The 26,217-nt window shown below is 44.7% G+C and overlaps 1 protein-coding gene across 3 annotated transcripts in view; it reads right to left on the bottom strand.

Moving 5' to 3' along the window:
- Window positions 1-4,562: 4,562 nt before the first annotated feature.
- DVL1 (dishevelled segment polarity protein 1) overlaps window positions 4,563-26,217 on the bottom strand; it is a 135,424-nt gene continuing 113,769 nt past the window's right edge. For 2 of the 3 annotated variants that reach the window (XM_075839621.1, XM_075839622.1), the window contains exons 12-15: window positions 23,694-23,825; window positions 15,374-15,541; window positions 11,084-11,290; window positions 4,563-6,871 (exon numbers count right to left, since the gene is read on the bottom strand). In XM_075839621.1, the coding sequence (XP_075695736.1) occupies window positions 6,465-6,871; window positions 11,084-11,290; window positions 15,374-15,541; window positions 23,694-23,825 (914 nt within the window). In that variant the 3' untranslated portion in view covers window positions 4,563-6,464. Of the gene's footprint in view, window positions 6,872-10,277; window positions 10,326-11,083; window positions 11,291-15,373; window positions 15,542-23,693; window positions 23,826-26,217 lie in introns of all 3 variants that reach the window. The other variant, XM_075839623.1, reaches the window with a different exon arrangement.

Raw genomic sequence — 26,217 nt, 5'->3', positions numbered from 1 at the left:
TTTCCCTCTATCTCTTTGTTATGATAATGAGCCTCTTGTATATGTGACATCGCTAATCCGTGGACTGTATAACCTCATTTGTTTGGCACTGGTGTAGAAGCTATTTCTGTATTACCACGTTTGTTTCAATGTCACTTGAAGTTTTTGCACAATTTTGGGCGCTCTTTCTCTTAAAGGGGTGTGGGATTAAAAAAAATAAATAAATGTTGCTGTTTTTTTTTCTGAAATAGCGCCACTCCTGTCCTTGGGTTGTGTCTGGTATTGCAGCTCAGCCTTATTCACTTGAATAGTGCTACAATACCAGAAATAACCACTTGGAGAAGAGCGGCGCTGTTTCTGGGGAAAAAAATTAACCCAGTTGAAGCAGACTATATCTAATTGCATACAGAAGGATAAGACGTCCGTATCAAAGCTGTCGTCTGCAAGAAATGGAAGTGCTTCTTTATAGCTAGATATACGGCTGTCATCCAATTACGTTTTTGGAAATATTTCTGTATACTTGAACAAATCTTTTGAGTTCTGTCGTGTAAATTCAAGCAATATAAAATATACATACTGTATATTGAATATCCACATTTGATTTCATTTTCTCTGCCTGTATTTACTACATTTGCGGTTATCTTAAATGTTTTACGTAATGGTCCTGCTGTAATATGACCGGGTCCTGGCAATTTGGAATGATTACGTTTCTACAGTAATAACAGGCAGGCTGCCTCTGTAACTTGTTGTGTTTGTGGAGCCGGCTTATAATGGCGTGCTCTGGGACATGGTTGCTACCCTGCTGGAATTAACAGTCGACTGTAGCTATGAAGAGGTGCACCAATGCACGTACAATTAAAAACTATGCAATTCCTACCGTTTTGTGTATACAGCTCCTATGCAAACCTATGTGTCTTCATGGTTACAGACTACAAACAGACTCTGAGAAGTCTGATCCTGCAGTCATGTGTTACTTACTCCTTTCCATCCTCTCCTGTTCTTACTTCATGCCCTCTGTCCCCTTTTATTTGCTAACCTGCAGATCGTAAGAACAAGGGGGGATGGAAAGGAGTAACACATGACTGCAGGATCAGACTACTCAGTCTGGTCCAGTTGGGGTATGTTCACACGCAGTGTTTTTAGACGTAATTCGTGCGTTTTACGCCTCGAATTACGCCTGAAAAAATGCCCCTAATACGCCTACAAACATCTGCCCATTGCTTTCAATGGGAATTACGATGTTCTGTTCCCACGAGCCTTTATTTTACGCGTCGCTGTCAAAATACGGCGTGTAAAATGACGGCTCGTCAAAAGAAGTGCAGGACACTTCTTGGAACGTTTTTAGAGGCGTTTTTCATTGACTCCATTGAAAAACCGCTCTAAAAACGGCCGTAAAAAATGCAGCGAAAAACGCGTGTTGTTAAAAAAAAGTCTGAACATCAGGAGCTGTTTTCACCTGAAAACAGCTCCGTAATTTCAGACGTATTTTGCTACTGCGTTTGAACATACCCTAAGGGCATGCCCCCACGTGGCGCAACTGTCCGCATCAATGCCGCACCTAATCCGGGTTGCGGATTACGGCTGCGGATCTGCCCAAAATGTGCAGTAAATTGATGCGGACTAGCTGCTGCGGACTGCGGTAAAAGTGCTTCCCTTCTCTCTTATCAGTGCAGGATAGAGAGAAGGGACAGCACTTTCCCTAGTGAAAGTAAAAGAATTTCATACTTAGCGGCCGTTGTCTTGGTGACGCGTCCCTCTTTCGGCATCCAGCCCGACCTCCCTGGATGACGCGGCAGTCCATGTGACCGCTGCAGCCTGTGATTGGCTGCAGCTGTCACTTAGACTGAAACGTCATCCTGGGAAGCCGGACTGGAGACAGAAGCAGGGAGTTCTCGGTAAGTATGAACTTCTATTTTTTTTACAGGTTGCTGTATATTGTGATCGGTAGTCACTGTCCAGGGTGCAGAAACAGCTACTGCCCATCGCTTAACTCTTTCAGCACCCTGGACAGTGACTATTTACTGACGTCTCCTAGCAACGCTCCCGTAATTACGGGAGCCCCATTGACTTCCTCAGTCTGGCTGTAGACCTAGAAATACATAGGTCCAGCCAGAATGAAGAAATGTCATGTCAAAAAAGCAAGACGCATCCGCAGCACACATAACATGTGCATGACAGCTGCGGACGTCATTGCGGAATTTAGAATCTCCATTGAAGTCAATGGAGAAATTCCGCCATGAGTCCGCAACCAGTCCGCCACTGCTCCGCAACAGACAGAGCATGCTGCGGACACCAAATTCCGCTCCGCAGCCTATGCTCCGCAGCGGAATTTTACGCATCGTCTAAACGAACACTTCTAAATTTAAGTGGAAGTCAATGGAGAAACGGCTCCGCTGCGGATTAACGCTGCGGAGTGTCTGCAGCGGAATTCAAGTGAAATTCCGCCACGTGTGAACCCAGCCTTATAGTGACCTGTGCCCACTAAAGCCTGAGCCAACACTTCTCTGTGGTTAAGTAGGTGTTTATGCCCACAGTAAAGGCGCTGATCTGTATGTGGCTCCTATTCAGGCCCCCTTCAGTCTGTCTAGTGATAGAGGTCCAGGGACAAGGTCATGCCTTGAAGGTCATAGTTGTGCTGCAATATTTTAAATTATTCATTGGTATTTTGAGTACCAAAAAAATCTTCATACCAAGAATTGATCAGTCAGTGAAGATTCAACCTCCGTATCCTTTACTTATCAGTATGGGAGCAATAACTGCACAATGTTCATAGCTTCAAATATAAGGATTAGGGTATGTTCACACTGCCTAATTTCGGACATTTTTCGGGCCATAAATGCCCCGAAAAACGGCCGAAAAATCTGAAGCAGAACGCCTCCAAACATCTGCCCATTGATTGCAATGGGAAAAAGGGCGTTCTGTTTCGACGGGCCGTTTTTTTCGCGCGGCTGTTTTGAAACGGCCGCCTAAAAAAAACGGCCGCGAAAAAGAAGTGCAGGACACTTCTTGGGACGTTTTTGGAGCTGTTTTTCATAGACTCTATTGAAAAAAGCTCCAAAAACGGCCATAAAAAAACGCTGCGAAAAAAGCCGTGAAAATCGCAAGTGGCTTAAAAAACATCTTAAAATCAGGAGCCGGTTTCCCTTGAAAACAGCTCCGTGTTTTCAGACGTTTTTGAGTTTGCGTGTGAACATACCCTAATAAGTAACATCTGCCACAGTTAGGTCTCGTTTACACAGCAGATTTTGCAGGGCGAGTCCCGCTGCGGAACTATTCCTGCCCTCGGCAGGAAGATTCCTCCCTTCTATTGACATCAATGCGATGTTCGGCTAGCGGGAAAAAGAAGCATCCGACTCACATTGAAATTAATGCGGGGGCGAAGATTTGCAGCGGATTCCGAAGTTCCGAGTCTTTGGAGGCGCCCGTGAAAACTGAACAAAATAGGACATGGTCTATTTTTCAACGGACCCTTCACAGGGTCCGTTGAAATAAAGGCTGTGTCACCGGCCCCATTGAAATACATGCGTCCGTGTGACGCTCGTTGTTTTAACTGCCGTCACACGGACGTATTCTACGTTTGTCAGAATAAGGCCTGAGATGAATATCCTATGGCCTACTGCTCAAAAACTTCTGACCCACATCCTGCCAGATGTTGAATTGTCAAATATTGGAAAAAAAACCCCACCACCACTTTTTTTCCCCAGACAATGTGGTTTTGAAATGCAGAATTCTTAGGTTTCACAGGTTAGTAGAACTGCTTGCTGCCAAGTTTAGTAATCGAGTGGAACAATTGGTCTTCCTGTTGTCGTTGATGTCATTGTGTTCATACTGTGGACTTCCATGGGTCTGCCTGCTACCACCTTAGAACCCACTTAGAACCCACTGAATTCTCTGGAAGTGCTGAATGTGCTACATGCCCTCCGTAAACCATCTGGGCCAGTCTGGAGTGCCAACATGCCAGCTTTATCCTGCTAATAACATGCCGAAGGCCTTATTCACACAAATGTATTTCACGTCTGTGTGCTGTCTGTTTAAATGAGTGACCGCACGCTGACCAATGCAATTTGATGCGGTTCACACATCCGTAAAACCAGAAAGTGCTCAGAGGGAAACACGGCCAAGAAAATCGGATGACACACGGAAACCACACTGACACAACACGGACTGTCATATGCATGAAAAAACGGCTAGTTTTTTGTGGATGCAAATCGGACACGCTTGTGTGAATAAGGCCTATGGGGCAGGAAATGCTAACATTCGAGCCCTTGACCTGGGCCACTATAATCATAAGCAAACGGTACAGCTACACCAGCGCCCCCCGGAACATCACGTGATGATGTCATGCTTGGTGAAGAAGCAGAGGAGGTAGCACAGGCTGGGTACTAGAGAAAATCTGTGGCGGGCACTGTACAGGGGCACTTGTGGCAGGCAATCTGAGGCACTGCAGCGTGTCATTTGGGGTTAGCACTTTGGTGGCAATGTCTGGGCAGTATGGGCCTGAGCAGCAGACAGTCTGCTGTCATAGACAGTGAAAGCAACATGGACACATGCGTTTTAATGTACATTTATGAAAGAAACCAATATTGAAGTTCAAGAATGTTGTTTAATCTTTCACAATAAATTAAAATGCTCTGTTGTCGTTAACACAGGTCGATGCATTCTCTACTATTAATACGGTTCATGGTAAGCTGCTGGAAAATACAGTACGGGAACAGGCAACCATCAGAGTTGCAGTTTCTTAGCAACATCTTCCATGATTTTCAGCCCTGGCAGAGAATGCTGGGCGTTGTAGTCCATATGACAGCTATGGCACCTGATCTAGCTCATTCGTATTGGATTTTTAATGAAAGGAAAAAAGTTGAATTAACTTTGCTCTGGAACGGTTATTTACACTGATATACACATATATATTAAAAAAACAAAACATTAAATTAGAGCTAATTATCTATACACAGATTTTCTGTACATTTGTAGCGGAGTTAGTAGGAAATAGTCAAAATGTGGAGAATTTCTGCCCGGTCAGTGGGAAGGAGCGGGGGTGTGGGACAGGATTTTAAGTGCTTTCCTCCATATATAAAACTGGGATCGGCTGTATTTAGTGGAATATAAATGCTATCCATACATTCATTGTGTTTTAATTAATCGGCTACATTAATTAAATTAATCAGTAGTGGTTGTACCCGTAGGTATGGGGAGATTCCCAAATTAGCTGTTAAATGCATTTCTGATTGGTCACAGAATATTTAAAAGGGGTCCTCCTCTCCCGGGACATATAAATAAAAGCTCAAATAACATAGCACCAGACTTAAATAAGGGGTTGCCGAGATGACACAACCCTTATAAGCAATGAAGCGCCCCAGTGATCAACTGATTGCCACAGGCACAGCTTCTCAAACCTCTGGTGATCAGTTATTGCCAGCGGATGTTGCGGCCAACCATACTTTTCCCCTGCTGCATTCAAACGAGTGGCCATCCATGTAAAGGATAAAAGAGCTGCGTCCGCCAGAGTGGAAGCCGCCAATACTAGTGACTCTCCACTCTGGCTCATAAAGGGGTGACCAAAGCAGGGACCCCCCCATGATGTCCATACGCCCTAATAGCATTATCTTGGTGCGGCAACCTCTTTAAATTCTCATTTCTGAAAATCTTCAATATGACTTGTGTGATGGTGGACTAAAAGAGTTAAAATATGAGACTCTGCTGTTTGGCACCTGATGGTCAGATCTGGCAGGTCCCCTACTTTGACTTCCATGTTTAGGTGAATGTTTAACCTGAAGTTGTGTTGAATTATCAGATGCTGGACCAGTGGACTTTTACTGTACACTTTCTATACATTGTTAAAAATGTGGTGCCCGAGTGCAGATTTTCAGGGTCCACGGAATGGAGTTTTTTTTTTTACCGTAGCCATGGGCTATATTGATAGGGATTTACAGTATATACACATCCTGTCCATATGGATGCGGCAATCAAGGGGATCGCCGCATCCATATGGACAGGATGTGTACATACTTTGTGGGCATGTCTAGTTCTCTGTTATTTAAACTATTTACATATTCCAGCAGAGCCCCCTTAAACATAAAATCATAATATTCATGAGGAACTGCTGATTGTATTCATGGTCAATCCCAGGGATATGTTTCTTTTGACTATTCGCTACCTATGAATACAGTCATCTTTGAGGAATGTCCAAACTGCATCCATTTCCCATTATATTCATTGTACAGTTGCGACAGCAAACTACAACCACCCTGGGTTACTCAGAATTGCAGGACATGGACATTAGTAGGATTGTGTCTTTCGGAGGACCTCAGAGCTGTACATCTAAAACAATATTTCATGGTACAGCGGAGCTGCATTCAGTTATTCCATTCTGTATGGCTTGGCGGCTGGATATGGCAGTGGTAATCCTTTTTATAATGTGGAATTTTGAAAATACTAAACTTCCTTAGGGGTGCTAGTGGCTGACGCAGAAGGCACTTTGGTTGTCACATGATGTCCACAAAAAATTCACAGGGGTTTCCCATGGCCTTCTGAAAAGATTGTCGGCTTCCGGTCAGTTCAGGGGGAACATTGCCAAGCTCACGGACAGGAGGTCCCCCTGGTGGGCCGCTAGTGCCATACACCTTGCTCCCAATCTTTGGCAGGCTATAAAGTGGTGGTAGACCTGGCGGACCATGAGAGTGGTGGCTGCTACGGTGACTGCGTTCATTACGTGGCACTGAGCTATGACTCCGGTGACTGTGTTGGCTCACTGGCCTTTCACTTTTTCTTCCTCCACTGCTGGGGGCACGATCAGATCCGCTGCCGCTGCCAGTGGACTTGCGGTCCTTCTCTCGGCCGGATGATCTTTTTCCCTCTCTGTTGCTGCGACTGGAGCCACTGCTTTTACTGCCTGTCAAATAACCAGAAATATTAGAATGTGCTATTGAAATGTCAGAAAATTCATTCATGCAATATCGCTGATCGCCGCTAGTTTCTGCAGAGGAAAGCTGTGGTGTTATATATGATTATTAACATGCAGAAGGATAACTATGAGATGAATATCATGAAGATGAATACACGGGATGTTCATTATGATGCACAATTACAAAAGTGAAGCTGGAAATTTTTAAGCTATGTGCCACTAAATCTCCAATAAGCCACACGTGAAGCAGGACAGAGACAACTGTGCAAGACCAACATGATTATAATATTATTATAGAGCACAAGTGTGGCATTAGCCAGGAGTTCAAGAGGTGGGTAGCGCAGATCATTAAGGAGCGCCCACATCTGAACTGCACCATATAAATTTATAGGGATCGGAGATCTAAATCTCTTCATAGAGTGAAATGATGGAATCCTGTCTGCCTGCAGCCACCACTAGGGGGAACTAACTGCATGTAGATTTTTACTGCTCCCCCTCAGTTTAAAGGGATCAGGAGCCTATGACCCTTACTGCCCTGGGCCTCAAATAATTCTCAATCTGCCCCAATGGTGAAACAACATCCTTCTTGTTAACAATCTGAATAAAAGGGAAATATATGACAATATCATTTTGTACTGACCTGGAACAATAAATGTAATTAAAGGGCATACACTAAAACGGGACTTTAAAGAGAACCTGTCACGTTGAAGAACTGTGGGCAGCATGTTATAGAGCAGGAGGAGCTGAGAAGAATGATATACAGTTTCAGGATAACATGTCATTTATTGATTTCTATCCCTGCTCCCTGTGGGTTTTATAGTCCAGCGTGGACCTACTCCGTAATTGACAGCCTTCCCTGTAGGCGTGTACTCAGCTACCTCGTCAGCCAGCGGCCGGAGCCCAGTCTACTACCTTGTCAGCCAGCGGCCGGAGCCCAGTCTAGTGGTGGGGGTCCAAACCCTGGCCAAATTTGGCTTTTTTCCTGCACAGTGGCGCTACCAGCCGCCCGATGTGCAGGGAATTGCAACACAGATACTTTCCCCTGAATGGGGCAGTGTTGTAGTTCCCTCCACATTGGATGGTCGGGTGCGTCACTGTGCAGTAAAATACTGTGAAGGAGCCACAGTGTTAGTTAGCGCTGCTGCCCCCTTCATTCTAAGAATTTGTGGGGGTCCCATAGTCAAACTCAGTAAGTAATGCTGCTGTGTATGATATTTTATGCAGCACTCAGATACAAAGCTGCAATTAGAATTCTGCTTGTTGTCAGTTAGAAACAGTCAACACTGTGCTGACTGACCCCGCCCCCCCCCCCCCCCCCCAGCAGTTTACGTAAGCGCCTATAGCATTCTGGAAGATTTCATTTCCCCACATCAAACCTTTTCTCTTTACACTACAATTCACAACAGAAGAGCATGCACTGTAAAGACACTGAACAAGCAGTATCAATTTCTCACCGTTTTCAAGATCTCTTCTTGCTGTCATTCAATAGTAATTCATTATTTATTTTTAGGGGATACAAATCTGTCCTGGTCCTGTGATAATATACCTGTGTGTAAATTACATGACCATGGAAACAATTGTATCCCTGGGATGTAAAAAATGAAGGTGCCGATTGAATGACAGCAAGCAGAGATCTTGGACAACATCTGCATGCAGTTTGTATGTTCTCTCTGTGTTTACGTGGGTTTCCTCCCATACTCTAAAAACATACTGGTTGGTTAACTGGCTTCCTATGAAACTGGCCCCAGTTTGTGTGTCTGAGATAGGGAAATTAGATTGTGAGCCCCATTGCGGATGGAGACTGATGTGAATAGTAACAATCTCTGTACAGGGATATGTTACCGCTGTATAAGCAATGGAAATAAATAATAATAATACATATACACATACATATTGCTATGTATGACAGCTTGCAGAGCAGAGGGAGATACATGCAAAAAATGCCAACGTGAAGCAAGTCATGCACAATCCTAGATTTGCATCAGGTTCTCCTTTGACTCAAAACGGCATAATGGATATTTCCTTACGATACTATTCATGGTCAATTTGAGTAATATATTTCTCCTTGCAAAACCATACATGACCACAGAGGCAACATGCGCCATCAGGACCGTGTCATTGGCGTTGAATTGAAAATGTAGACATGTACCATCCAGTGCTGTAGCCCATAGGTCTTATTCACACTAAGGGTATGTTCACACGAGATCATTACGTCCGTAATTGACGGACGTATTTCGGCCGCAAGTACCGGACCGAACACAGTGCAGGGAGCCGGGCTCCTAGCATCATAGTTATGTACGACGCTAGGAGTCCCTGCCTCTCTGCAGGACAACTGTCCCGTACTGTAATCATGTTTTCAGTACGGGACAGTAGTTCCACGGAGAGGCAGGGACTCCTAGCGTCGTACATAACTATGATGCTAAGAGCCCGGCTCCCTGCAGTGTGTTCGGTCCGGTACTTGCGGCCGAAATACGTCCGTCAATTACGGACGTAATGACCTCGTGTGAACATACCCTAACCTTTATTACACAGATTTTTGTAAAAAAATAATTTTTATTTTTTTTTATATATGGAAAAAAAGGTACACGTGGATCTGGCTTGACATCCTCCTTAATATAAAGTAAAAAAAAAAAAAAAAAAGGCCCAAGGCGGTGGGCTGAAATGTCGCATGTCAACACATGGGTGAATAAGGCCCTGTTCACATAAGAGTTTTTCGCAGACACAAAAATTCTGCCTTAGGAATTTTGGAGGCAGATTTTGAACTACTAGCGTTTTTTCTGCATTTTTCCATAATGTTTTTCTCCCGCAGTTACTACAGCTAATGCAAGGACCGCGCGCTAAAAAACGCAGCAAAAATCTCTCAGAAATGAGTGCCGCAGGTTTTTTCTGCCTCCCATTGATTTCAATGGGAGGTTAGAAGCAGAAACTGTAGCAAGAACGGAGATGCCGCTTTTTTTTCCCGCGAGCGATTTCTGACTTTATGCAGTGCTGATTCCAAAGCGGTTTCCGCATCAAAGTCAACACCAAAAACTCTGTTTGAACTGACCCCAAAGCAACTGCATTTTTTACACTTATATATATTTTTTTTAGAGCATTTACACAGGTGACCAAATACTCATTTTGATATCAGTTTGCAGCATTTCCATTTGGACTGTATGAGATAACAACTAGCTGTACGCCTTTTGGCCAGCAGTTGTCTAATGTCAATGGCCAACTTTGGAACTAGTATCTCAAGTATTTTTATCTGATACCGGCTATCCAGGAAAGGATGGTTTGTAGCTGTGATAACCTGGGAAAGGGTGGGAATGGTCTTAGGCGGGTGAAGGAAGGGCCGACAGAATATCTGAACGGACATGCTCGGACTCTGGTGTTGAGGTCAGAGTTTTAATCTTACCGATGACCTAGATTCCTCCATTCCTTCCATGCATCCTTCAGTCTAATGCTTGCTCAGCACAAAACAAGGGAATAACACAGTTACTAGTAGCAAAGGATACAGCAGGGGATAAAGGAGCAGGTTATTATCTTACTGTACTGTAGAAGAACACACACCTGCGTAATGTCATCCTAACTTAAAGGGGCTGTACGGGGTTACAAAAACAAAGCTGCTTTTTGTTTTCCAAAAACGGCGCCACACCTCTTCACAGTTTGAGTGTGGTATTGCAGCTCAGCCCTGTTCAATTCAATGAAACAGTGCTGCAATACTAGACACAACCCATGGAAAGGAGTGGCACTATTTTTTTTGAAGAAAGCAGCCATGTTTTTATAATTCTTTAACCCCTTTAATCAGAAACTCATATACTACCTTTGGTCTAAGCTGCCTTGCTTATGCAAACTTTTAATAAACTTTATGCACCCCTAGTTGAAATAGAGGAAGGGTGTTCCAATCTGATTAGTACGATCTTCATAAACTGGCTAAGCATGCTGCTTTCATGCCCGGTGCATCTGCATAAGAGGATGGGTGCACCACAGACAGCCGAGGGTGCCCATTCTCAATGTGCGCTATGCGTGGCTTCATCTTTCTATAGGAGATAGTACAGATCCATTAGGAGTTCCATGATAAATGATGAAAGTGGATTCAATGGCAACAAATGGATACATATGAAATGGGAAACTCATGCATGCCCGTCAGAGACACAAAAAAAGCATGAAGCACAGGAAACAAAAAGGAAAAGGGGCACCAGAGAGGCCTCTAGGACTTACCTTCACTGTGCTGGCTTCCTGCACTGCCACTGCCATAGCTGAATCCTGGCTCTTGGTATGTTGAGGGGAAGCAAGGTGGTGCTAGAGGGTACTGGTAGGAATATCCCTGACCTACTGGCCAGGGAGCAGCTGACTGCGGGAGGGGTGCCAGTGTGTCCTGATCAGATGCCCCACTGGACCCATCGTTCAGATTCAGTGCTGCCACATCTGATGAGCAAATACAAAGGACTATCAGTTATTTCTGACGGTATACATGATCGTACATTATAACGGTGTGCTCTCATTGAGACACAGTGGTCAAAACAAATATGGCCGCCAATCAATTCCTGGCAAAATCTACGTTGTGGCACGCGGATATCACAATTTCTTGGTGTATTTGATAGGCGCCATTCTCATCGAGTCTGAGAGCAACATAAATGCCTCCGCACCATCATCCTTGACAAGTTAAACATTCTTAAAGCTGCGAGAATATTATTTGCAATATTGTGGCTAACTACATTTATAAGAATAGAGGTAAAGCTACGTTTTTTCAGGTGTTGAGTTTGCTAATGTGACCTGGATGTGTTGGATGGTAAAGGGACAATGTGAACATCACAACGGACTGCACGGCAGAGCAAACACCGTGCTGATCTACACAATAACGTTTTTTATTCCAGAGCCATGAAATTTGCGTTCAAATCTGTAGGTCATTGTATATAATTCCTCTTTTGTAGCCCTGCAGCATTTAGAGCCTGTGTTTCAAGGATCTAAAATATCTGGGAACCATACAGGCAAATGGTCAAGGCACTTGAACGCCCAAAGGCCCCTCTGCAACATGAGAAGATGGCAGTAATATAAATGGCACATGGTAAGTTGGGCGGCCCTGTTAGAGGTTTTGCATTGGGGCTCAGATGCTACAAGATGCCCTTTTTCTTAGATCCAGATTTCGGCCCCCCACTGATTATAATGTAATGGCATATCTTAGCGATGTGCCATTTTACATTGTAAGATGGAAATACCAGTTTAGGCCCAACCAGGGCAATATTGACATGGAGTCTGTACACGATCTATGTGTTAACGTATGCTTTTTAAAAAAAATTAAGACCTTCAGGTTTCTTCGCACTCTAAACATATGGTTAGGTTTTCATTGAATGTCTGAGATAAGGAGTAGTGATTGCAGAATACAGACTGCTGAAGAGGATGGTGTCAGGTAAATCTCTTGTTGCGCTGTCACAGGTTAAGGGGGGATTCACACGAACGTGTATTGGGTCCGTGCGGGCCGCGTGGTTTTCACGCGCCACGCACAGACCAATACAAGTTTATGGGGCAGTACAGACAGTCCGTGCTTTTTGCGCAGCGTTTGTCCGTGCGAACCGACTGTTTCGCGCACCAGCTGTCAAAAGGATGAATGTAAACAGAAAAGCACCACGTGCTTTTCTGTTTCCAAACATCCAAACGGAGTGTCTTTGAGATGAGCGAACCCGGACAACTGAACCGAACTTCACCGGGTTCGGCCAAACTCGTTTTGGCCGAACCCGGCAAAAAAATTTCCGGTACGCGACGTCAGGAGATAGTCACTGTCCAGGGTGCTGAAAGAGTTAAACTGTTTCAGCACCCTGGACAGTCACTTCCGATCTCAATATACATGAACGTGTAATAAAAAAAAGAAGTTCTGACTTACCGATAACTCCCGGCTTCTTCCTCCAGTCTGACCTCCCGGGATGACAATTCAGTCCAAGTGACAGCTCCAGCCAATCACAGGCCAAGTCACATGGACTGCCGCGTCATCCAGGGAGGTGGGGCCCGATGTCAAGAGAGGCGCGTCATCAAGGACGCGTCACCAAGGCAACGGCCGGGAGGGAAGTTCTCGGTAAGTACGAACTTTTTCTTTTTTTTTAACAGGTTTCTCGATATTGTGATCGGCCGATCAGTTAACTCTTTCAGCACCCTGGACAGTGACTGACGTTGACTAAACTCATCTCTATGATGGCGGCTGCGCGAAAATCACGCAGCCGCGCATCATACACGGATGACACACGCAGCTGTCAAGTAGTTTTTGCGCACGCAAAACGCCGCGTTTTTTGCGCGCGCAAAAACGCAACGTTCGTCTGAATCAGCCCTAAGAACCCTGATGTCCAGCGCACCAACGAATTGAACCAAAGACAATAAATTCTAAGTCTAGCTCTTCTTTACGCAGACAAATGACAACAACCAGCAACACGATGAGGCAGGAACAGAGGCAAATGGATAGACATGTAAAAATAATAATCCTTCTCTAGTGTCCCATTGCTGTGTAGACAAGAATCAAAGATGTAAGTGCGGTACCACACACGAGGGATAAGCCAAATCTAAAACATAAATCCTACTACTGTATGGGGTTCTTAACATTAATTTTACTCATTAGTTGCCCCTGCAATCTCCTGGGTACATTAAAGCTTGGAGAGTCATATTATATTCTCTTTTAGGCCTCATGCACATCGGCATAAGGCTCTATAGCAGCACATGGAGACCGTGCGGCTCTGTGTGCCAACGTATGGTGCCTCTGTACGTGATAGTATTACAGGAAGCTTCTAGGGAAGAATACCCCATCATATAACATGCGATGGAACTGGCCAAATTTAGTTTTTTCAGATTTGCATATAAAATCATATGTATACGCTAGACCAGTAGGGGACCATGCACCTCTATGGGTGCCCTATTAAAGAGGCTATACACTTGGGATGATCATTTTTGTTATAAGGGTCCCCTGATGATAAACTGATCACAGAGCGTTCCACAGCTGGTACCCCAATCAATCAGTTGTAATCTGTAGAACCTGACAGCAAGTGTTTCATTCCCCGTGCAGCGCCACCACAGGAGAAATGGAGCATTACACAGTGCCTATTAAAATCTATTGTGCGCTCTGTGTAATGCAGGGATGTCCTGGGTCCTCCAGAGTGACAGCTGCTATTTGTAGCCATTTTCTGCTCTGGCAAATATATAAACCCCTCTATTAATTCAGAATCCCCAGTAATGTATTAGAAAATGTGTTTTCTAAACCTGAAAAATCCTTTCAATTTTAATATAAAAAAATTCAAAACAATATTTATTTTTAAGTTCTCTGTTTAACGTATAAAGTAAGAGTGTTGTCCACTTTCGTGTTTCTTACATGTTCCTTGGTCAATGCAGGAGGTCCTTAGGCTTTACCAGCCCAAACAGTTGAGAGCATACTCTGCGACCCCATATAAGTAATAATTTGTTCGTTCATTTCACATACCACCTGATTCTTCTCAATACTAAGGCCTCATGCAAACGGCCATAGCCATGTGCACGGCCCGTGATTACGGGCACAGACGGCCGCAGTGTCATCCGTGGGCCGTCCACAATCACTGACCACGCACACAAAAGTTAGGCATTAATTTCAATGGTGCCGGACCGCAATTACGGACTGTAAAATGACTTGTCCTGAGTTTTAGTGGGCCACGATTGCGGCCCCCACATGGTCCATGTAAACCACAGTCGTGCATATGGGCCCATAGAAATGAATGGGTCCGCAATTCATCCGCACGGATGCATTGCGGACTCAAAAACATGCATGAGGCCTAAACCTTTTATTTTGAATAATCTTATGCTTTAGGGTATGTGCACACACACTAATTACGTCCGTAATTGACGGACGTATTTCGGCCGCAAGTCCCGGACCGAACTCAGTGCAGGGAGCCGGGCTCCTAGCATCATAGTTATGTACGATGCTAGGAGTCCCTGCCTCTCTGCAGGACAACTGTCCCGTACTGTAATCATGTTTTCAGTACGGGACAGTAGTTCCACGGAGAGGCAGGGGCTCCTAGCATCGTACATAACTATGATGCTAGGAGCCCGGCTCCCTGCACTGTGTTCGGTCCGGTACTTGCGGCCGAAATACGTCCGTCAATTACGGACGTAATTAGTGTGTGTGCACATACCCTTAATGTTGTGGCGTAAATTTAATTTTTTGCAGGACATGATATTACACAATACATCTAATGAGCAATGGGACACTGTACCTCAGGGAATCTGGACTGTTAAAAACCTGCAAGTCTCTTCAGTCATTGGCAGTCATACCATCAGTAGGCTACAAACGGTGGTTTTCCAGCTGTTGCACAAACTACCACTCCAAGAATGCCATGACAGCAGCAGGATGTCAGGGCATGCTGGGAGTGGTAGTTTTGCAACAGCTGGAAAGCGACAGGTTGGTTTGGAGATCACAGATCTATCTTAACTCTCTTTTACTTTCCACATTACTTTGGTTTCTTTTGTATGAAATGGCACATTGAGGGTAGATATGGTACTCACTGCCACACAGGTCCCCAAATACATAGTAGCACTGTTCTGAGAAGGTGATCTTGTTAACGGTGTGTCTGAGGTAGCCATGCTTCAACATACTGCTGGCATATTTTCTAGCTTCGCGCCGCTCCTTGAAGCCTTCCACGTGAGTGTACAACCAGTCTACAACATCAGCCCCTGTGGAGACAACCGATGGATAATGTGCACTCATATTCCAATATTAGAATGATTACTATGAAAATACCTATTTTACTATATAAAATACTAATATCTCATGATATCGCAACGATTATATGGAAAACTGCTGGACTGACGAATTTTGCTCTAAAATCCTTTCTTATAAGAATCCAACATGTAGTTTAGTACCAGTAAAATGAAAGAGGTATTCCCAACTCAGACATTTATGGCTTATCCACAAGATATGGCATATATGTCTGGCGGGCGAACTAGGCGATAGACCCACAACTAGTATATCCTGTGTATACGCCATAAATGTCTGAGTTGGGAATACCCCTTTAATAACTGATGGGAGTAGATACATCTGCGTATAGTGCGGTGGGTATAGTAATTACGGGTCTATTTAGTCCATATTCAGAAGTAATGGTCTAAGTGGAGAATAATAATTACTCCGACCATCCAATGAACAATACATGTGAACTTGAATGAAATCTTGTTATGTGCGGGAACAGAATTGCATTCTTACAGCTACGATACAATTCAGGGATACAAAAGACCTCACACGGTGACAAATAATCACACATGTACAGCTGTCCGACTCAAAGAAAGAAAGCGGAAAGTGATCCGGACATGTAACTGATACACCGCAACCTTTAGCCTCTCTTCAGTGACACCAATCTTTATGGCGTTTGAGTTTAGTTACTACCGGTCACACTCATTTAACTCTTGATCATCGTGACAACAGATTCAAGATCCATAATGTATGTGCAGATACCAATTCAATCCTTTTCAGATCAGCGAATACATATAAAAAGAGTTGTGTCATCACAGACCACCCTCTAATATGAGAGTCGCTGTAAGGATATGCTCACACGGCCTATTTTCGGCCGTTTTTCGGGCCGTAAACGCCCAAAAAAAAAAATGAAAAATAGGAAGCAGAGCGCCTCCAAACATCTGCCCATTGATTTCAATGGGAAAACGGCGTTCTGTTCCGACGGAGCGTTTTTCGTGGCGTTTTTTTATGCGTTACCCTTAGGGTATGTTCACATGCAGAGTCAAAAATGTCGCAAAATACGGAGCTGTTTTCAAGAGAAAACAGCTCCTGATTTTCAGACGTTTTTTGTGCCACTCGCGATTTTCGCTGCTTTTTTTACAGCCGTTTTTGGAGCTTTTTTCAATAGTCTTTGGAAAACAGCTCCAAAAACGTTCCAAGAAGAGTCCTGCACTTCTTTTTCGCGGCCGTTTTTTTAACCCGTAAAAAAACGCAGCGAAAAACGCTCCGTCGGAACAGAACGCCGTTTTCCCATTGAAATCAATGGGCAGATGTTTGGAGGTGTTATGCTTCCGAGTTTTCGGGCGTTTTTCGGGCGTTTATGGCCCGAAAAACGGCTGAAAATAGGCCGTGTGAACATACCCTTACAGTCAGTTCCCGAGACCCCTGGAAAACAGTATTTTTGCTGGAGGAAGTGGCCATCAGCTGATCATTTTCCTTGCAGCGATCTCTATGGAAGAAATATGATATTGCATACGGCTATTGAAAAAAAAATTGTCAGACCGGGTCAATCAGATCAGCTCCCAACTCTGGAACAGTTTGTTTTTTTTTAAAGATATTTATCTTAGGGGCGTGGCCTAGCAGCGCATGTGAGAAGAAGCAGGATCCGGAGCTCCCGCTGCCATTATCCTTAAACTATATCCTGCAGTTGTTAATTTGCACGGTGAACCACTTAACACGAGAGGAGAAGTGGTGGAGAACCCGGGGACGATATTTCGGAACAAAACCGACATTCATAATGACCCGATCTCGGAAGTCAAAGGCGGCAGAGGACGAGGAGCTGAAGAAGCAAGATGGCGCCGACGCGGGCTCCTTCACAGAGCGCAGAGATGTGAAAGGGGCGGCAGCATCGAGGTTAGAGCGCTTTGCCCATCACACACCTACGAAGCCTGCTGTAATCAGAGGGCAGATGAGCAGTAGGGAGAGGATGGCGGGGGGTTCAGGCTCCGGGTCCCGGTTTGAGCCACTGAGGACGCAGATGGAGTCGGATGAGGAGGAAAATGGAGAAGGGGTGTCGGATAACCATGCACACGGATCGGAAGGAGGCATGCATGACAAGGCAGTGCCTGGACCCACCTTGGCAGACGTTTTTTTGGCGGTAAGCCAGTGCAATTCTACTCTAGCCAAGCTTACCTGCCAGGTGGGGGGGATCAAAGAGGATATTTCTATTATACGACATGACCTGCAGAAAGTGTCTGAACGTACAACGGCGGTGGAGGGTCGGGTCAGTGAGCTGGAAGACAGAATGCTGCCCATGCGGAGAGATGTGAATGCAACGGCTGTGGATGTAAATTACCTTTTGTCCAAAACGGACGACTTGGAGAATCGTTTGCGCCGAAATAATGTGAGGATGGTGGGGATCCCGGAGAAAGTGGAAGAGGCCCATCCAGATTCTTATTTTGAAAAATGGCTGCTAGAAGTGTTTGGCAAAGAATTCTTGACGCCATTGTTTGCAGTGGAAAGAGCACATAGAGTTCCCACTCGACCTGGCCCACCTGGAAGACCGCCCAGGCCAGTTTTGGTGAAATTGCTTCATTACAAAGACCGAGATCTGATTCTTAGGAAAGCCCGGGAACGCCAAGATATTAGTGTGAACGGGGCGAAAATCTCCTTTTATCCAGATTTCTCAGCTGAGATACAGAAGCGACGACTGCAGTTCCTAGATATAAAAAAACGGCTGAGGAATCTTCGAGTCCAATACTCCATGTTATATCCAGCGAAGCTGCGGGTGGTGGCACTGGGGACTGTCCAATTTTTTGAAAACCCAAAGGATGTGCTCAGATGGCTGGACAGCCATGAGGATCGTCTTCGTCAGGAGAGGGAAGAAGTTGCTGTGCGCACCTGAAGGTTCCTGATGGGACTGTTGCTGATGGGGGGAGAGGAGAAAGAAATGCGGGTGTACGTTGAAACGCTGAATTGTTGGAGAGGAGTTGAAATTCTTTTATTTTAGAAATAGGGAAGGAAGGGGGGGGAATACTGGAAGGTTGACCGTGATATGATTACTTGAAATGTGAAGATAATATGTATATACTGTATTCTGGTGGCGGGAGGATCGGAGCTTCTGAAGTATAATGCATAGAATATTTTACATGTATTTATACACTGTGAATAAGGTGCTGAAATGTCTCGATAAGGGCGAATTGTTCGCCTGCCCTGGCCCTCTTAGGAGGGTAAGTTTATGGCAAGAGGGGGAGTTGAGGGATATAACAGGGGGGAAGGGGATGTGTTGCCGGGGGGGGGGGGGTGGGGGGTGGGAGGTTAAAGCGTGCCGTATTCAGAAGTGTGTTGTATTATATGGTATATCTCAATGTCAAATCCAAGTCTTGATTAGATGGGGGGAAGGGTAAATTTTATGTCCTGGAATGTCAGGGGTATGGGGGAGGCTACAAAACGCAGGGCTATTTTTGATTCATTGAAAAGACAGTCTGCTGGGGTGATGGGATTGCAAGAGACTCACCTGACCAAAGACACGGCCCATCAGGCGCATAGAACCTGGATTAGGCACAGTTTCCACTCCTTTCATTCCACATACTCAAGAGGGGTTAGTCTCTTGGTACATCGGAGCCTACCGTTTAGTTGCCTGGACTCATTCAGTGATCGGGAAGGTAGATATGTAGGGGTACATTGTAAACTTTTTAACTGGGAATGTATTATAGTGATACTGTATGTGCCTCCCCCATACTCTGTGGTCCCCATACGGGAAGTGTTCGAGAAATTGACTGGCTGGCCGATGGTCCCCACTATACTAATGGGGGACTTTAACAATATAATGGATAAGGCGCGTGATAAATTCCTCGGGAATGGAGGGGGAATGGAAGCCGGGATGACATCGTTTGGAAAATATATGACGGAGGTGGGGTTTACGGATGTATGGCGAGCTAAATGGCCATCTACTGTGCAATATTCCTGTGTCTCTTCTACATATGGATCACTGTCCAGGTTGGATTTGATATTTAGTAATAGTCTGGGAGTTGTGTGTGTTGAAGAGGTGGAATACTTGCCGCGATCGCTGTCAGATCACTCTCCAATGCTAATGAAAGTCAACACCGGTCCTCAGGAGGGAGGACTTAGAATGCATTGGCGGTTAAATCCGTTCTGGATTCAATTGGTAGGGGGGGAAAAAATAGCCTCGAGTCTACAGGAGTATTTTGAATTTAATTCTGGCACGGTGCCTGTCGACGTCTTGTGGGATGCGATGAAGGCATATATTAGAGGGGTATATATACGAGAGATTACGGCCATTAAGAATAGGACTAAACAAATGGGTGTGGAATTGTCAAATAGGGTAACACTAACAGAAGAGAGTCATGTTACACACTGCACGGCAGATACGCTTGCTCAGTGGAAGAATGCCCAGAAACTATTGAGGGACCATGTGATGGAACAGGCGGCTAATAAACGACTTTTTATGCAACAGAAATATTATGAGGAGGGGGAAATGACAGGTAGATTGTTGGCCACTATAGCTAGGCCTGCACAAGATAGTGCGTTTGTTCATTGCTTACAGGACGGGAAAGGGGGGGTGGCCAAAGACACAGGAACTGTGCTGAAGGTGTTGAAATCTTACTATACTGAACTATATAGCTCTAAAGTTGACTATACGGGAGCGCTATTGGCAGACTATTTAGAGGGTATGACGTGGGCCACGCTGAAGGCAGAAGATAGGGAGGGGCTGGAGGCACCACTAACTCTGGAGGAAATACAACAAGCGGTGAGTTCAATGGCAAATGAAAAGGCACCAGGGCTAGATGGCATACCAGTGGAGCTGTATAAAACCTGCGGTGATGTGCTTCTGCCAGAGTTATTGACAGTGTTTCAGGATGGTTTTGTGAGGGGGTGTCTGCCCCGGTCAATGTCTGAGGCTGCCATAGTAGTTATTCCTAAGGAGGGGAAAGACAAGACTATGCCTGAATCTTATCGGCCAATCTCACTGTTGACCTCAGATGTTAAAATTCTTGCAAAAATTCTTGCCAATAGGCTAACGAAAGTAGTGACCACCATTGTTGGCCCAGACCAGTCAGTGTTTATGCCATCAAAATCTACGGCAGTTAATCTGAGAAGGCTGTTCCTGAATATTCAGGCAGATACTGAAGATGCTCGGTCTAGAGCAGTGTTATCCCTAGATGCCGCTAAAGCTTTTTATAGTGTAGAGTGGGGGTATATGTGGGCGGTGATGAAACGCATGGGGTTTGGGAACAACTTTATTACCTGGGTACGACTGTTATACAAACAGCCAATGGCAAGAATTCGAGCTAATGGAAGGATGTCTGAGATCTTTGCTCTGGAAAGGGGGACGAGTCAGGGATGCCCGTTATCCCCGTTGTTATTTGCTTTAGCAATTGAGCCCTTAGCGAATGTTGTGAGACAGCATCCGGATATTGAAGGATTTAGATATGGGGACTTAGAGGAGCGTATAGCCTTATATGCGGATGATGTTTTGTTATTTTTAAGGGGACTAGATCGGTCGTTGCCGGCAGTTATGAATGTGCTGGAAAGCTTTGGTAAATTCTCGGGGTTGAGAATCAACTGGAGTAAGTCAGTGCTACTGCCGCTTACCCCTTTGAGTCTGCCGGTGGTGGTGAGAGGGGTGAATATACCCTGTGTGAAGGAATTTAAGTACCTGGGGATTACAGTTTCGGCAAAGGTGCAGGAATTTGTTGCCCTAAATGTGAAACCCCTATTGGAAAAGATCCAAGATAGATCAAAAATTTGGTTGAAGTTACCGCTCTCAGCACTGGGACGGGCGAATGTAATTAAAATGATTTTAATGCCCCAAATCCTTTATGTGATACACAACGCTCCAATGTGGTTACCTAAGTATTGGTTCAGGAGGATTCATAACCTGTTCAGGGACTTGGTGTGGAAAAGGGGGATTCCTCGAATTAAAATGGAAAAATTGCAGTTACCAAAGGAGCAAGGTGGGTTAGCTATCCCAAATGCGTGGGTATATTACTTGGCGGCGCAGTTGCAGCACTTTGCAGGATGGAAAGATAGAGAGGATTGGGATTCCAGGGGGAAGCTGCTATTCTACCTGGGGCAACGCATGAGTATGCTAGAGGCCTTGGAATCCCATAAATTGAAGAGGGAGGCGAGAGGAAAACCTACCTTGTTATTGCTTCATAAGGTTTGGTGGGAATGTAAGGCCATACTGGGAGTCACGGGGTGCTCTAATTACATGCCCATCTGGAACAATCCATACCTTGGGGAGGTTAACACACTGGAGGGATTTCAGGAGTGGGAGCAAAATGGAGTTCGAATGGTGAGTCAGCTATATGATGAGGGAATTTTTAAACCTTTCTCACAGCTTCAGGAAGAGTTTGGCCTCCCCCATAGGTTATTTTATCAATACCTTAAACTGCGGCATGCGGCACAAGCACAGGCAAGGGTGCTGGATATGGGTTGTTCCAGTATGGGAGTGGTGGAACAGATACTGGGGGCAAGAGACACAAAAGGGCTTATATCTCTAGTATATGGCACGCTGCTTCTCAAATTTCTAGGAGATCCGATGGCAGAAGTTAAAACAAAATGGGAAAGAGATGTGGGAACATTGACAGAGGACGAGTGGGGGGAAATATTAGAGTCACCGAAAGTCCTCTCCCTTAGTGTGGCGCATAGGAGGTCGCAGCTTTTTCTCCTACACAGAGTGTATAGAACACCTAAGGTGCTCTGGCAAATGCGGCTTAGATCTACAATGGAATGTCAAAGATGTTTATTGGATGGGGCAGATCTGAAACACATGTTCTGGAGTTGTCCGAGGTTGCACGGATACTGGGGAGAGATTAAAGAAATGGTGTCTCGGATATATGGCAGGGAATTCCCACTGGATCCTAAGATATACCTGTTGGGCTGCATGGGAGGGGTGGAAGAAGATAGGGCTGAACTGCTATCCATTAAAAAAGTACTATATCACGCAAGAAAATTGATTGCTAAATACTGGCTGCAGGGGGATCCCCCGGAGGTTTCTGAACTAGTGAGTTATGTTACATATACGGTGGCTTTGGAGCGAAGAATATATATGAAACGTGGAGCGATTCATAAATATGATAAGCAATGGGGTAAATGGACACAATACTATGGATTGGGAGGTCAATAAAAGTGGAGTGAGATATATCAAGGGATAGAGACATGGACGCGCAGGGGGGGAAGGGGTGTGGAAGGGAGTTAAGGTTGGGGGGTGGGGATGTTATTAAAGAACCATATGGGAAATATGTAATGTATACACAGAATTTATATGACAAGATGATATGTGTAATGTAAATTTTATTTCTCTGCTGAAAGTGGATTTATAGCAGATGACAGATGTATATTGTATATTTTCAATAAACAGTTGTTTGATTTAAAAAAAAGATATTTATCTTACTATTTAATTTCTAGTTTTTTATGTATTCCTACAATTTCATGCACTATATGGGAGCAGCCTAAAGTCCAAACATTGTGGTCCATGAATAGAATATCAGAAGTACAGTGAAGACTGACACTTGAACAGACAATAAAGTGGGAGAGAGGGATCAAAGGGATGTAACTCTGTATAAGCATTTTGTTTCATAGGTCATTATAGATCTGTGGAAATCTATGTGACAACCTTGTGAACACTGTAGTGTATCAGTGACCCATGTAGGACATTAACATAACTGAAGAACACCAGGAAAAATCATGGTATTCAGGAATAAATACTGAAACATATACAATAAGGCCCTGTTCACACCGAGCTTTTTGCAGGCTGAAAATTTAGCCTCAAAATTCCGTCTGCAATTTTGTGGCAGATTTTGATCTGCCTGCACGCCGTTTGCCGCGATTTTCGTGGCGTTTTTCGCCTACGGCCATTAAGCGCCACGGGCAAAAACGCTGCGAAATGGGAGGTCAGAGACGTAAAAGGGCATGTCGCTTCTTTTTCCAGGGAAAAAAACGCCTCGGACTCACATTGAAATCAACAGGAGTCATTTTCGGAAGTTTTTTGGTGCGTTTTCCAACAATAAAAAAACTCAGTGTGAACAGGGTCTTAGGACGTTAAAAAATGACAAAATATGACATCATTGAGTAATAATGAGCATTGTAAGATAATAATACTATGAGGGTATTACAACATCGTGATAGACCTACCAATGACCGCATTGGATATTGTAATCTTCAGCCACATACGGTCTCGAATTTCCAGGCCTGAATCTGGCAGTTGCATTACTTTCACTATAGTCGCCATGTCGCTCTTCACAGACAGAGGAGACTCTTCCAGTTCTGGATTAAAATAAAGTTAAAAGTGTTAATTCCGATATCTCGAATAGGTTGTAATTATTTAAAGGGAAACTGTAGTCCAAAGAGAAAGGTGCTCGAATGAGGGACCATTAAACCCAAGATACCAATGGCTTTATATACATTTTAAATTATATATAAAAATAGATTAAAACTTTTTCTATTGTAAACCTTCTAGTAATAACATTGTTAGAGGGGAGTAACCATCTCTGTACTGACTGGCCATACATGATGATCTGCTTCACCAAATGATGAGGTTTAGTAGAATGGATGTGACATCATCATGTGCCAGGTCATGAGAACTGCAGCCCAGATATGCAGCCCATGACTAGATCTTGTTATGGTCTTCACAGCCAAATTGCTCACTGATCAGATCATTTTGTAGCCTAATCAATGAATCCAATAATTTCAGTGTGCATCTTTGTCTTAAGGGCAAATTTACACGAGCGTGTGCGTTTTGCGCGCGCAAAAAAGGCGGCGTTTTGCGTGCGCAAAAGGCACTTAACATCTCCGTGTGTCATCACCATATGATGCGCGGCTGCGTGATTTTCGAGCGGCCGCCATTATTATGACACTCTGTATGTTTGTAAACAGAAAAGCACGTGGTGCTTTTCTGTTTTCAATCATTCTTTTTACTGCTGTTGCACGAATCACGCGCGTCTCACGGAAGTGCTTCCATGTGGTGCGCGTGATTTTCACACACCCGTTGACTTCAATGGGTGCATGATGCGCGAGAAACGCAGAAATATTGGACATGTCGTGAGTTTTACGCAGCGGGCACACGCTGCGTAAAAATCACGGACTGTCTGCACGGCCCCATAGACTAATATAGGTCCGTGCGAGGCGTGTGAAAATCACGCGCGTTGCACGGACATATATCACATTCGTGTAAATCCGCCCTTAAGGAAATGAAATAAAATACTGAGGAAGTATCTCCTTGCACTGGCATATTATCTCGGCACTGGCTTATAACGACACAGCGCTGGTTAATTGCCTTAAGAACAGACTTATTATGTCACGACACTGGCTTATTACCTCACAGCACTGGTTTATTATCTCAGGCCACTGGATTATTACCTCACAGCACTGGTTTATTATGTCACGACACTGGCTTATTACCTCACAGCACTGGTTTATTATCTCAGGGCACTGGATTATTACCTCACAGCACTGGTTTATTATCTCAGGCCACTGGATTATTACCTCACAGCACTGGTTTATTATCTCAGGGCACTGGATTATTACCTCACAGCACTGGTTTATTATCTCAGGGCACTGGATTATTACCTCACAGCACTGGCTTATTTTAGGGGAATGGGTTATTACCTCACAGCACTATCTCATTATCTCAGAGCACTGGCTTATTATCTCACAGCACTGGCTTATTTCAGGGCATAGGCTTATTATCCCACAGCACTGGCTTATTATCTCAGGGGAATGGGTTATTACCTCACAGCACTGTCCCACTATCTGAAAGCACTGTCTTATTCTCTCACAGCACTGGGTTACTATCTCAGAGAACTGGCTTATTACCTCCGGGGAATGGTTTATTACCCCACAGCACTGTTTCATTATCTCACAGCATTGTCTCAGGGCACTGACTTATTACCTCACAGCACTGGCATATTATTTCAGGTCACTGGCTTATTATCTCTGGAGAATGGTTTATTACCCCACAGCACTGTTTCATTATCTCCTAGCATTGGCTTATTACCTGAAAGCATTGGATTTCTATCTCAGGGCACTGGCTAATTCCCTCACAGAACTGTCTCATTATCTCGGAGCACTGGCTTATTATCTGACAGCACTGGGTTACCTTTTCAGAGCACTGGCTTATTACATCACATCATTGATTTATTGTTCCAGGGCACTGGTGTAATACCTCACAGCACTGGCTTTCTAATTCAGAGCACTGGCTTATTACCTCACAGCACTGGCATGTCTCAGGGCACTGCATTATTGCATCACAGCACTGGTTTAATATCTCAGAGCATTTGCTTATTACCTCATAGCACTGGTTTACTATCTCAGAGCACTGGATTGTTATCGCAACGCTCTGGATTATTATCACAGAACATTGGCTTGTGCTTGGTATGATGCTCATAGATGCAGTGGCGTAACTACCGCTATAGCAGCCGTAGCGGCTGCTACGGGGCCCGCAGCATGGCAGGAGGCTCCGCTAGCAGCCGCTATGGCTGCTACAGTGCGACGCCACTTAAGGGTTTCTTCCTACAAAAGACATGCATCCCCTTCTCCACAGGATAGGGGATACATGTGTGATCGCTGGCAGCGATAAGGAGAATGGGGGACCGAAAGTCCCCCGAAGTTCTCCATGACAAACCTCGAACTTCCGGTGTCTGTCTGCAGCTCCATAGAA

This window comes from Rhinoderma darwinii, chromosome 10 (assembly GCF_050947455.1).
Source record: "Rhinoderma darwinii isolate aRhiDar2 chromosome 10, aRhiDar2.hap1, whole genome shotgun sequence".
In the NCBI taxonomy this organism is placed as follows: Eukaryota; Metazoa; Chordata; class Amphibia; order Anura; family Rhinodermatidae; genus Rhinoderma; species Rhinoderma darwinii.
The sequence above is the reverse complement of the archived record's forward strand: the minus strand, read 5'-3'. Positions and strand labels throughout refer to the sequence as shown.